This window comes from Patagioenas fasciata, chromosome 4, assembly GCF_037038585.1.
Source record: "Patagioenas fasciata isolate bPatFas1 chromosome 4, bPatFas1.hap1, whole genome shotgun sequence".
NCBI lineage: Eukaryota > Metazoa > Chordata > Aves > Columbiformes > Columbidae > Patagioenas > Patagioenas fasciata.
In genome coordinates, this window is record NC_092523.1 from 9,921,506 (window position 1) to 9,935,505 (window position 14,000).

The following is a 14,000-nucleotide window of genomic DNA, read 5'->3' on the forward strand; positions in this document are numbered from 1 at the left end:
TTCACCTTCTGCCCAGGCCGAAAAAGAAAGAACAAACAAAGCAAGAAGTTTTACAAGGTGCTACACATAAAGTGTCTGCATCCAAGTCCCACTCCCAAGCATGTCGGTGTGTAAGAGCACACAGCTCATACACCCGCAAGGGTACTTGCTTCCCCGTCCTCACATAAAACCTGCTGTGGTACACACTCGATAATATTACAGCCCAGCACCCCAACCACCAGATATGAGGAGTGGTGCAATGGCAAACCTGAGCACAAGTGTGCATTCTGCCCGGTATGCACTGCTCCTGGGTCGCTGATTTTTATTCCATTTGTTTTAAACTGGACACATTGCCTCCAGCCTGCGACAGAAACAGTCTGTATGGAATTAATGCACTAGAAATGGCTACTGCATTTTTCTCATAGCAAGAGCTCCGGCTCCAGCACCTCTTTCGACTTTTTGCTGCTACAGATTTGCGGCAGCAAGGTCCGAACACACTTCTAACTGGGTGACAATTTGTTTTCCTCAATTACACAAGCACTGCAACTCTCAGGCATCGCACACCCCCTGCAGCTCCTCAGGGGCGACAGACCAGTTCGCAAGATCTATTATATTGGGACTAAAAATGCATCAACATTAAAAAGAGGCACGGTGATTCCAATTGCTGTCCCTCTGCCACCAGCATTAGGAAAGCGAACCCAGAGGGATGTACCGAATTCAGAAAGCCAGGCAAAAAAGCAGAGGAGCCATGTCTGCAGAGACTGGTCTGCGGGGTTTTATTCTCGGCCTCCCATCAAAAAAAAAGGAAAAAATAAATAAAAGCGAAAAATAAAATAAAAATCAGGCTGCGATCCCTAAGCTGCTTTGTGTGGGCACAGAACAACATCTGCACAGAGCAAGGGGCTCGCTCTGCAGGCCATGGGTTGACCCTCTCCGTGAGCCAACATTAACAGAGGAATTCGGATACGAAGCTCTGTTTTTATTTGAAACACCAAACACAGCTTTCATCTTTTTCTAGATATAACCCTTCACCAGAACACAGCACGAAGTCCAAGTCTATTTATAAAACACATGAGCAAAATTATTAATTAATAGATACAGAAGACATATTTATATACCGGCATTTATTTTGCTGCCCCTTCCTTCAATAAACCAGCTCCTAAATTAACAGGCCAAACACTGCACCATCAGCGTACACTTCCTTTCTCTGCAAGTAAATTTAACTGTGACTCAGTAGGCTGGCATTAACACTAACACTTTAGTTTTGATTTTACCTTATTTCTGACCCTTTCATGTCAAATTGGCTGCCTGGGCAGACATGAATCTGCATCCCCAGACCTGCACCCACGCACAGCTCAAGCCACTGCACTCCTGGTGGGTGTCACTACAGCCAGGGCACAGGGAAGCCCAGTTCCCTGCAGGTCAGCTTGTTTTTCTGTCAAAAAGTGCCTTCCCTCCTGAGCAAACATCACCCAATTTCAGATTGGCGTTGTAGTCCTCCTCGGCACACCCCACAAGTGTTACCTCTTCATTTCTCTGGATCACCCAGCAAGCTCAGGGGGCCTTCTGAATATTTGTTATTAGCATTTGCAAGGCACAACTGCACTAAATCCAGCTGTTTCCTGCCTTTTCTATAATTCCAAGTGCACATTAACAAAAATCATTAGACTGCATGGCACTGTTTTAGGAACGACAGCCACTGCTGTGTGAAGAGGAAATATTTATTATACGGTGGTCAAGTACCTGATAAGTATTAGTGTAACAAGAAGATGTGACCCAGGTTTACCTCCCCTCAAAAGACAATCGTGTCCTTTTCTCCAGTCTCCTGTCCTCTTTGCAAAACAAGAATCCACTTTCATTTGCCAGAGGATTTTTGTCAAAACTACTGGAGGGGAACAAGTCTGAATCTCAGCTTAGGATACGGTACAAACAGCAAACCGGAAAGAGAAAGAAAACAAAGCAGTTTGGTTCGTGTGACACGAGAAAGGGCACACCATGGGAAACTGAAAAGAAAACATGTAAAATCAAGTAATATTAATGTAGAAGTGAAAAAGAAATGGATAAAAATTGTTTCTGTTTGCTACCAATAACCCCGAGAATATCGTTTAGCAACAAACTGCTAATGACCACATCCAATTTTGATCCAAACCTATCAGTGGACAAAGCAAAAACATTTGAATTCCTGCAGTGCAGAGAAAGCTTATAGATTTTGCTTAATTAAACGCAATTCTGCTGGTATTCTTCTCTGCATGAATTCAAACCTGTCAAAATTGCCTCTCACTTAATGGCAGTCGAGAGGCTGGCAAGCTTTTAGCCCAGACCTGAGCAACAGGGCAGCTGGGATCCATCCATCCCTCCCTGCAGGGTGCCCAGCCTGCAGCGCCCAGCCAGCACCGCTGTGCAACACGGGGTACGCTCGTTCCCCCTGCACACACACAACACGGGGGAGAAAACGCAGAACAAAGAAGAAGGGTACAGCACACCAAGGCTTCCTCACATCTGACAGATTTTTTTCTCCTCCTCTCCTCTTTTCTGATTTTCCAAGAACGGGGAGGAAGACAATTTTTCATGTTTTTATATATGTATTGCTCATAAAGCATGAAAACAACAACTAAAATATATCTCACTTTTTAATCTGATCAGATGCTGCAAGCAGCAGGATGCAAAAATAGATAATGAAAACAACAACAAAGCCCCTGCAGTTTTGAAATGTGCTGTTATCTGCTCTGTTCCTACTCTTCCACCCTTAAGAATACATTTTTATATGTAAGAAAAACAACACAATAATAAGGCATAAATTTTGGACACGTCCGCAGTCATGCCCGCCTGCATCTGATGCTCCAAACCCAGAGTGTCTGGAAAACGGTTCAGGTGGAACAATATGGACAAACACTTTGCCTGGTGGGTCACATCACCCACGACCACTTTAGATCCCCTCAACTTGGGCCAGTCATCTCCCTCTGTTAATCTCTGAGTTGCTTAGGAAGATTTAACTGTATTACCAAAAATTCAGACTTTAGTCTGGGGCTCAGACCCCACAGCCTGTAAGCCCAAATAAACAATAAATCAGTGATGCTGGTGTCCTTCATGCATTTTAGACTGGATGTTTCAACATAATCTCTCCCCCTGAAATCTGAGCACACAGGCACACCTGAACAATTGCTGGGCAGAGGGTCAGCAAGTCCAATGCGGAGGTGCCCACAGGGCCCTGCTGCTGCACCTCCATCCCCAAAATTGCAGGGTGCTGCATTAAAGCAACGCGCCTCTGCATCCCACACCGGTGAGCAAGGCTGGTGTCCGTGCTGAACCAGGCAAAGCACCGTTCTGGTGCTGGCCACCCGTGAAACCGTTTCTTCACAAGCATTATCCTGTCCCGTAACACAAACAACTCACCCCTAGTCTAATCACTGCAGCTATAAGAAATGAAAGTGTAAGTAAACGTATACATCCCATACCGCAGGATGGCATTTTTGAAGGTTGCCACTGCTATGGTGCGAGAATCAGAAAGTCTGAACAGGTAAACTCAAATCTACAGGCATCAAAAAAGCAAGAAGGTATCTGCAAGCAGAGGTGTATGCCTCAGCTTTAGTAACACTAGCAAATTTGTAACCAGAAATCTTTTAATTCTGCTGTATTTGATAGATTACAAATCCTCTCCTAAAAACTCCTGAAAGCAGCTTACAGTTCAAATAACTATTTTGCAGTGGATGACAAGAGACCTAAGAACGGAAACGATGGAATAATAGCTCTGTAAGTAACACAGATTTCTTAGATGCAAGAGACAGAAGAGAAGAAATCCGTAGTTTACAGCTGCAAATCCTATGGGACCTGATTAGGTTAAATGTGTTGGGTTTTTTCAAAGGCAGTAGGCATAATTTATAAGAAAATAATTTAAAAGCTTCGGGAGCAAAGTGTCTCAGGAAACAAGACACACCTCCCACTCCTGATGACTTTCTTTTTTAAAATGAACTGCTGTCTTCTCTAAGCACCAAGATGAGACAAAGAATTCAACTGAAAACAAAAAATGTAGAAGTACTGCAATTAATACCCCCTGAAATGGTTGCCTTGCTTGGAGCAGGGGCAAAGGGGAACAACGTGTTCCCCCTCAGCTATCTTCAAGACACATTGCTGGGCAGCAGTAGGTACAAGCAGGGTGCTCACCAGCTCACGTTTTTCTGAGGGAGGGAGCTCGTCAGCTTTTGATTTCAGTTTGTGCCTCCGGTGCCCCACAAGCCACTGGCCAGCTGCCCAGCCCCGGCAGACCCTGCGGCCGTGCGGGATGCCCGTCGGAGGAGCAAGAGCCGAGCGGGCTGCCGAGACTCACTGCTCCTTTGGAAAACAAGTCACGTGCAAGCCGAGTTCATTTTAGGCTATTCTACAGGAGCCACCATCCAGCACGACCGTGCAGAGCGGAGCCTGTGCTGGGGAGAGCATCACCACTCCGGGGAGAAGCAGGCCCAGCTGGGCACGGCCCTCGGTCCTCTCCGGAGCAGCCCTGGAAGAGCAAAGCAGAGCAGGCACAGCACAGGACAGGGGCCAGCACCGTCCCTGCACGACAGCCTCCTGCACGTACACAGCCGCTGCCCGAGCAGCAAACAAAGCTGCAGAGAGCCTGCGCACAGCAGCCCTCCGCTCGTGCCATCGCAGCACAGGTAGCGGCTGCGGGGAAAACAACAAAACCGCCACGACCACGACAAAAAGGCAGACGATAATCGTGATAAACAACGACCGAGTCATGCGCTTTGATGGATCTGCATGCGGTGGGTGGGCGGGCTGGCGACCCAGCGGTGTGGCAGAAGCCCCAGAGGGGTCAAGTTCACTCTGGCACCTTCTCTCTTAATACCTACACAAGTTCAAGTGCACGAGTGGGTCTCCACCCGCCACCCCGCACACGCTCCCCCTCGGAGAGCCCGGCGCCACGCTGCAACCACAGTCTGCATCTGCTGCGGCTGCCATGGGGGAGGCGGCCGGTTCGCTGCCTGCGGTTTATAAATAAATTCCGGGGTGGGAGGCGGGGTATGGGGGGAGAAAAATTAGTGTCATGCAAAGAGAAGTCTGGGTGGCGATTATGGTGTTAAGGTCTGCAGTGAAAGCCGCTGTTGGTGAGCGCAGAGCAGAAGGAGCGATGAGGGCGGATGGTTTAGAAGTGCAGTGAGTACTAAGGAGATGGTGTACGCGTGGCAGTGTTTATATGAGAGATCAAAACAGAGCCAAGCCCATCCAGGGAAAAAATGGCGACTACCGGGATGGGGGAAACTAAGACACCGGATTAGTTATTATTTTTAATAAATGTATGCACTGCACATAAGCTAGACACATTGGAAAAGCTGCCGATTCATTCTGAAAAAGCGGTGCGTCTATTACCTGTTATTCTGGGATTTTCTGGCCATGGTGCCTGCCTTTGTTTTCTTTCTGGAATAGTCACTATCGAAGGGTAACACTGATGCATAGCCATGTTCTGCTTCTAGAGACAAAGTCAGCATTAGTGGCAATATATTTTTTCCATGCATTTTTTTCCTCCTTTGCAGGAACGCTAGGGTAAAGAACAGAATTTTTTCCGGTTGATTTGTTTGGATTTTATTCTGGCATCTCTTAAAGAAGCGAGACAAAAAAAAATATAACAATTCGGTAAACTGATAAAAAAAAATCAAACAGAAAAGGAAAAAAAAAGTGCCGAAATTAGGAGGATTATTGGAGTGCACATTAAAAAACGAGGCGGATCATGCAAACCCTTGTCACGCTGCGCTGGGGGAGGGGAGCGCTGCCGTACAATTACCGACCGCCACACACAGCGGAGTGAGAGGTGTCCGGAGCGCTGCAACACGCACCGTCCCCAGCCAGAGCTTGACAAAAAAATAACCCATTTTTAAATAAAAAAAAAAGAAAAAAGAAAAAAGTCAAGAGAGGAGCACCGCTCCTCCCCAGCGCCGTGCCGCCGGCCGAGCCCGGCTCACCCCCGCGGCCCCGGGCAGGTGAGGGACCGGGGCTGCTCCCCCGGCCCGGGCCGCCCGCCGCCGCCTCACAACAAAGGCCGAGCGCGGCCGGGGGCGCCTGCGGGTGCCTGACTGACTGCCCGCCTGCGCCCAGTACCTCGGTCTCTTCTCTCCAAGTACTCGGCCGCTTCCAGGAGAATTAACAGAGAGTTCAATTCCATGGCTGCCTGTGCCGAGCCCCGAGCCCCCCGTCGCCCCGCGTCCCGCACCGCGCCGAGTTCACGCGCGGGGGACTTCCAAGCCCCCGGTTATAAGGCACCTCTCTCAACCTACATTTGACACACAGGCGACGGGCGGCGGGCGCCGCCAATAGGAAACGGCGGTGGGGCGCGGGGGCGGGACGCAGGGCGGCAGTCGGGCCAACCGGCGGCCAGAGCACCCCCCCTTTTCCTCTGGCTGGGACAGGGAATGTTGACAGATCCCCATCGCGCCCTCCGATTGGCTGGCCACTATAGTAACAATTTAGAAGCCGAAGCTTAGCAACAGCACGTGGTGGCCCAGCCCCCGCGCTCGCTGAGTGGCCGGCTTCTTGCATGTTAAGCAGGTAGCGGCCGCCGATTGGTGCTCGCACCTCCATGCAAATAAGGGCGGAGAATAGGCCAATGGGGTGAGAGGCGCGTGCCGTGCGGCAGGGGGCGGGGAGGCAAGCGGGGGGAGCCAATAGGCGGGCTGGGGCGTTGAGTTGCTGTGAGGAAGAGGCAGGCGGAGGGGCGGGGCGAGGCGAGCCGAGGCTCCGCCCTCGCATGCCGCCCTGCGGCGCGCCGGGGAAGCCATTGACGTTAACGGCAAAGCTGCTGCCGGCAGCGCGGCCTGAGGGACTGGGGAAAAGAGGAAAAAAGTAAAGGAAAAAGGCGGGGGCGGGCGGTGGAGGAGCCCGGGTGCCGCCCCAAGGCCTGGGCATCACTGACCCGTGTGGAGGAAACCTGCTGCGGCCATAACCGCGCCTGCTCGGCACGGCCGCACACACCCGCCTGGCGTGCCCCCGGGCGCACGGCGCTGCCCCCGGGCGCACGGCGCTGCCCCCGCACCGCTACCGGCCGGCTCAGCCCCCTGCCCCCCTGAGCACGGGCACCCGCGGCCGCTCCTCCCGCTCCGGGCTGGGGGAGCCTCGCCTCGCCCGTCCCGGGGGCTGCGCATGCGCGCGGCGCGGCTGGGGCGGACGCGGGCACGGGACGCGGAAAAGGCACCAGGGCAGGGGGGCGGGCAGGCACATTTTCGGGGCATCGCGGACCGGTTGTGCCCCTGGCGCTCCGCCCCCTCACCGCGGGCCTGCGCCTTAGCGCCGGGCACTTTTCACCCCCAAAACTCGGTATTTTTGACTCCAGGCCGCGGCGAGGGGACTCCTGGTAGCCTCAGGGATCCCTGTGAGATGGAGCGGCAGAGGGCCGTGAGGAGACGCCTCCTTACAGCGCCCAGGGAGCTGAAAAACCAACCTGGTTCCCGGGCGTCACCCCCCTGGGCATCCATAGGCCATTGGGTTTTGGCCCTTTAGCATCTTAAAGCAAGAAAGGGGCTCTCGTTGTGTCTGCTGTGGGACTTCTCACCACTTAGCTGACATTTCTAGCAGATTTCGGTCCTGTTTCTTCTTAGCATCAATCAGAAGAATGTTGGCATATGACTGCAACTGAAGGAAGAGCTGCCTGCTGTCGTAGTGGAAAGTATGGCAAGAAATGAATTGGAATGAAAAAGACGATAGAAATGAGATGCCAGAGGTGCTGTAAAAAATGTGTCTGGCGCGTACTCTGATCTTTTACAGTGCACAGGCAAGAGAGGAAGACGGCAATACTGCAAAAACATGCACAGAGACTTAAAATAATTACTAAACTCTACACAATAATCTGACCTGCTGAAAAAAAGGAACAGTGGAAAGCTCTCAGAAATGCAGTCAGAGTTACTGCCAGCTTTCCAACCCTTGCCAGCTTATTCAGCTGCCTTTCGTCATCTGGATACACAGAAGCCATCTACCAGAATAGCCTGGCTCCTGGTGTGCAGGCTGAACAGGAAGGAGCTCAGCACCTTTCCTGTCCACACCACCCTATTTGCACTCCTAACTTTGCATCCTTATCTCTGATAGCTGCTGCGCAGCTGTTGCCTAAAGCTGGTTGGCTTTAACACGAGCAAGTAGTTTTTAAACAGGCATATTTTAAGCTGCGCTGTGGTTGCAAGTTGGTACATTTTCAGGCCTAAAGTGCTGTAATCGGTCCTCCTGCAGACTAGCAGTTACACACACAAGTGGTCCCATTGATTTTGACTGAACTATTAATGTTGGAGTAAGCTATTTAGCGTAGAGGAGGGTTGCAGAATATCACCCTGCGTGTTTATTCCTCGGCAAAAGATGTCAGCCACGGCTTCCTTTTAAGAGGATAATAGCAATTCAGATTAAAATAAGGATTATGCTTTACTCTTTTTACAGGATTGTCGTAAAACTACATATACATTGCACCTGATTATTTGTGAGCCTGTATCTTGTTGCTTCAGATACTCAAATGCAATGTGGCTCTGGAACATTGCTGAAACATAGATCACATATTGCTGCCATTTGGTCCAGGCGTCAGGGATGAGACAGATTGCAGTCGCAATGCTGCTTTCTTCACAGCCTTGCATTTTAAGAGAATTTTATATCTGCTTGGAGAAAGTCTGACTGTATGAATTAAAAGGCAGAAGAGAATTTGGTACCTAGATTGCAAGAGTAAAAAAAAAAAAAGTGGCGTAACATTTTCCACTTGCTGCTTGAAGTGTTGAAATTCTGCTGCATGTGTGTGACAGTACAGTTTTCGCTGTAAACCCCTTCAAATGTATGGTAGTTTTGCTGGTGACTTAACTGGAAGTAGATTTAGACACTGTTTGACATTTCTGTCTGTTACAAAAGAGCATAAAACCGTATATGCATAGGTCTGTGTTGTCCACACAGGAAAGTGTTTGCCTAACCATATGCGTAGGACATATAGTAAAGAAAATGCAAAGATGTCCAGGTAAGGCACAGAAGTATTCTGGAGACAGTGGTTTTAATGTGATCGATTGAGCACAATTTCACATGGATAATTGCCCTTTCCAGGAAATCCCAAGTAAACGCAAATACGTTTAGGAAGGACGGTGTATGGGCTGGCTCGTCCCAAACAAGCGCTGACGCACATTTAACCTGTAGTTGCATCGAAGGAGCTTTCTGTACAGTGTGCAACAGTGTGTTAGAGAACTCAGAGTAGTCTTACCAAGATTATTTCTTGGTTAATTCAGCTGAATCCTCAGGAGGGACCATAACAATTAAAATACCTGGAATCAATCATTCTGGATCTGGTTTTACTTGTGCCAGTGAACCAGGACCAGCTTTGGTGGTGTCAGCGTGGGTGCAGAGGTGTAAAATGGGTGTGAAAGAAGATCAAGCGAATTACTTCAAGAGCTGAAGGACATGCTCTAAGATATACATGTGCTCAGAGGCTTTGCAGATTTGCGTCTCTAAATAGCTTTTTTCCATTTCTATGAGCAAGCAGCATGAACAGCTGAGTCCTAAAGAAACAGCTGGCCTTCAGTGATAAGGGGTAGCTGTCACTTCTTGGTGAAGTTCGAAAAACTTTCTGTTTAGAAGCAGAAGGGAGAGTCATCAGCAGCCACACCCTGCAACCTGCACTGTTTGCGGTTTCTTTGCTGCCTGCACTTTGTGATTGGAGTGGTAGTATTTACGTTTTTAAAAGTTACAACGCCTTTCCTTTCCAAAATCCGTCCTGTGTGTGACACGGCGTGTCAGATCAGTGACATCGGAACTGCTGACTGCCCAGAGCTGTGATGCAGGCAGAGCTCTGAAGTTGAGGATCCATGGCTCAAGCAGCTTCATTCACTATTCCACATGTACAGCCTTAAAGAAATAATTAGGCCTCCCATGCTTTTCAGATTTGGCTCATTGCAATTCCTACTTGTTTCTTTCTTTTTAAAATTCCTTACTGTGTCTTATCCCTATGTGAAGAAATAACCTCCTTCACTATACCTTGGACTTCATCCCCCTGTTTGCTTGGGTGTTGCAAGGCTTAAGTAATTAGCAAAGAGTTAGTTATCTTCCCGCACAGGAGGGGATCTGCACTCAGAGCTGGCACTGTCAGGTTTCAGCTCTTTGTCTCAGCATCTCAAATCCCGTTTAATTTCTCATCTCACCCGTGGTTCAGATCATGATTCTTGTTTCCTAGATGCAGAAACCAAAACACCTGAAATTTGAATAGAAAGAAGTTTCAGAAGTAACAGTTTTGTCGATGCCCAAGCCCAACCTGAGATGCTCCAATTATATCTACCCTACCAAATGAAGCAAGGCCAAAGACCATGGAGACCATGGGGACATCCCTGATCTCAAATGGCAGGTGTCACTGCAGCCGCTGGGCCCTGCGTCTCCTCCAGGCTGCTTCTGGCACACATGTGGCTTTTAGTCATCACTTCATTTTTTGTGTGGTTTGCTTTTAGTCTGGGGTGGGTTTTTTAGGTGCAAAGTGTCTGAGGATGTGTGGCAGCCCATCAGAGAGCTGCTTTCAGAGCTTGAACCTGAGGTTACATGACATGAAGGTACGTGGAGTGTCGGGTGAAGGAGTTGCTGCTACGGTGCTGAGGGACTCTATAGTGTGGGGGAGTCATGTCTGTGCAATCTCATCCAATGTGCCTTCTGGGTTGGTCCTTGATGTGTCCTACTAGAACCAAACCCAGGTGTAGGCTTGAAGAGTTGCTTGGTCCAAGGACCACGACAAGTAACCAGTATAGATACTGTATGGTCCTATGGACCTGAATGACTCTCACGCATTTGGGTTGGTGGGCTCTGTACCTGACACTCACCAGCCCAGCTTGCTACCTGCTCTTGACCAGTTGTTTTCCACACTCTTTGAATCACTGGCTTTGCCAAAACAATTTAATTTCTCCTGGTTTTGTTTGGGATTTAGCAAGGGTTTATGAAATGCTACAGAACAGACATGCTTGAAAGTCAAATCTGAAACAAAAAAAAAAAAACAACAAACAACAGTACTTCAAACTGAATGCCAGTCCCTTGTAACATTCATTTCTTGTTAATCGCTGAATTATGAAAGACAACGTTTGTATCTTAGCGTCCTTGACAGTTTGGCTGCAGGGACCTTGAATGCCCCCCTCCACCAGCGCTCCCCGACCAGCGAGACGCGCAGTACGCTGCCGCCAGGCCCTGCAGCCGTTTCTGTGATCAGGCATGAAATTATTCTTAACTGATTGAAGTGAGGCATAGACTGAAAAGCTTGAGAGACACTGATTTACTCCATCATCCTGCTCCGCCTCAACTCTATTTCACCTAAACCATGCCTGGCAATTTTGGATAGTATCATCCTAAAAATCTTCACTGATGCTGCCACACTCAAAGCACTTTGCAAAAGGAAGTGATATCAAGGCTTTCATTTTAAAAGACAAAGAAGAAACAAGATAAAGGCAAAACGACTGGGTAATGTCACTCAGCAAAGGCAGGGGAAGAGCTGGGAGGATGACCTGGTGTTCCAGTTCGGGATATTTGGCATTGTAATACACTGCAGAGAAAGGATTTGTTATTTGATGTAGGATCTGAATCTCAGACAAGCGTTATTGCATTCCACTAGTGTAGAAAAGGGGCCTTATGTACATTCGTATTGCATTAAGCTTCCACAAAATATATAGATGAGTGTGGTGCAAAGGAGCTTTGAAGAAACCTCTGACTGCTTTCTGTTCGAGTGCTTTTGGGGGCCATGGACATCTGCCCGAGGTCACTGCTTGAACAAGCTGATAAATGAAACCTTTCTCCTTTATCTGATAAAATTTGCAGTCAGACCTTCTTGTTAGGTAACTTTGATATAAGCACATCATATAGCACTAAAAACATATTCCACCTCGCTGTAATCATCTTCCAAGCTGCCTTGATGCTGAGCAGCACTGCTGCAGTCCAGAGTAACAGAGCAGGGTTGCGCACCTGTGATTGCAAATGGAGCTGAAACCAGCCCGCCTTTGGCAAACAGAATGTCCACTTTGAGAGGACAGGGAGGCAGCTGTGGGCTTTAGGAATAAAATCAACCAGTGGTAACACAGTCTCAGTGGCATCTATCCTCTGAACATAAAAAAAAATAACATTTTCTTACCCAATGTACCTGCCTCCTGTGTATCCATGAATCATGTCTGCTGAGTTTACAGGAAGAAACTCCACTGAATTTGTATTGCTCTTTGGTCTGAAAATCCATCTAGATACAGAAGAGTGAGTTTGTGTGTCCTATGGAGAACAACAAAATAGTTAGCGGCCGTTAATTCACAAAATATTTATTACAGATAGATGGGGAACAAAGAAAGAAAAAGTTACATTTACAAATTTAAGCATGGAGGTTGCTTACATGGGTGCTTGGACATCCAAAATCAACTGAGTTGTAAGCTGAGTAAGTCAGATTTTGAGATGAGAAGGAAATCAAGAAGTGGATTCCTGATGTCTTTTCATGCAGCCATTCTCCAGGAGCCAAGTGATGTGCATACATCTATGGGAGGACAGATTTTTGTTTATCAAATAATGGCTATCTATAACATATTTAGAAGTCTGCAGTAAGTCTGTAAGCAAATTGTTGAGTTCTGTGCCCAGTAAGGAAAAAATGCCTAATGTGGTGGATGCAGATCTACTGTCAGCTGTAGGATTCTGTCACTTACTTGCATTAGCTGTGATGGATCCAGGTGAATCTGTGATGGGAATATCATAGGTGCATCCCATATTGTACAATAATGATCATAATCTGCATTTCTGTAGCGTGTCCAACTCACACATTTCAGATGGCTTAGTCAAGATTTGCCAGTTCAGGCCTTTAAAAGATATTAGTATTTAGGTAAATAAAATGCTGTTCAGCTGAATGAGGGAGGAATCAATATTGATCCTGAACCTCATACTGCTAGTGTAGTTGGGCCAGTATTACCTTGGTAGAGGTAAGAGAGCTCATACATCAATACACGCATTTGAGAGAAGATCAAAACAGCCCAGGTGGTAAATAACCTAGACAATTGCCTGCAGGACCTAAAATTAGAGATCAGCACAAAGACTTGGCAGGTGAATAGTCAGCAGATGCTGTCTTATCTCTCTATTTGCTTTGGAAGATGGGGTCTGACCCAAAACATGTTGAAATCAATTTCTATCTTCTCCTTTATTTTGATAGGCTGTGCACCAGGCTTTAATCAGCCGTGGGCCTAATTAAATGATTTTCCTCATTGCAAGCTAATTACTCCTATGCAGAAATGAAACTGAATGTTAAATGTGCACCCTATAGGAACTGTATCTGTAACGTGTGCTTTAGAATAAAAAATATGGGCTTGATTTCATACTGTCTTACATAGTCTCTTATTCTACATAAAGCAAGTACAATTTCCCACTCTCTTTTATTGGTATAAGTACAGAAACTGAGTGAGGAGTCAGGCAGAACAACTCTAACAAACTCCCTTTACTATGCAACAAAAAGCTAATGCAAGCAGGAAATCATCAGCTTTCAGCATCTGAGTGAGGAAGAAGCAATGCATTTAAATTGCAGCAAGGAGGTCAGATATCAGCAAAATGTTCTGACAGCAAGGACAGCGAGACACTGGGCTGGGAACAGGGAGCTTTTGGCACCTTCAGCTCAAGAAGCCTGCGAGAGGTTTGGCTGCAGCCTCAGGCAGGGGATAGAGCACCCAGAGACCTGAACCACTTTTGCTGGTCCCTGGTTGGAGTTTTGCATCGATTTGGGGAAAAATGCAAGGTACAGGACAAAGACAAATTTGCTGCCATCACATTGTGATGACAAGCCATTTGCTGTTCTTGAACAAATGGCGAAGCAGGTAACGTGAAAATGTGAAATCTGCAGTAATTAATTAGATAATGGGAAATCAATCATGCTAATGAGTGTGTAAGTGTTGGCAGACTAACCATCGCTGTGTGGATGGAACTGATTTAGTGAATACTTTTTTCAGGGATCGTGGGTGGGAGGTGGCATAGGTCTGGCCAACAACGACTGTATGTGATGCTTCCCTGTATTATTTCCCAGCTAAGCCTTCAAGCTGGATGTT

The 14,000-nt window shown here is 47.7% G+C and overlaps 1 protein-coding gene across 2 annotated transcripts in view; it reads right to left on the reverse strand.

The window, feature by feature from the left end:
• The window catches only part of MXD4 (MAX dimerization protein 4), a 41,389-nt gene extending 35,176 nt beyond the window's left edge, over positions 1-6,213 (reverse strand). Inside the window, exons 1-2 of one of the 2 annotated variants that reach the window (XM_065837413.2) lie at positions 6,070-6,213; positions 5,344-5,443 (exon numbers count right to left, since the gene is read on the reverse strand). In XM_065837413.2, coding sequence (XP_065693485.1) covers positions 5,344-5,443; positions 6,070-6,133 — 164 coding nt within the window. In that variant the 5' untranslated portion in view covers positions 6,134-6,213. Of the gene's footprint in view, positions 1-5,343; positions 5,513-6,069 lie in introns of both variants that reach the window. The other variant, XM_065837412.2, reaches the window with a different exon arrangement.
• Between the last annotated feature and the right edge of the window lie 7,787 nt (positions 6,214-14,000).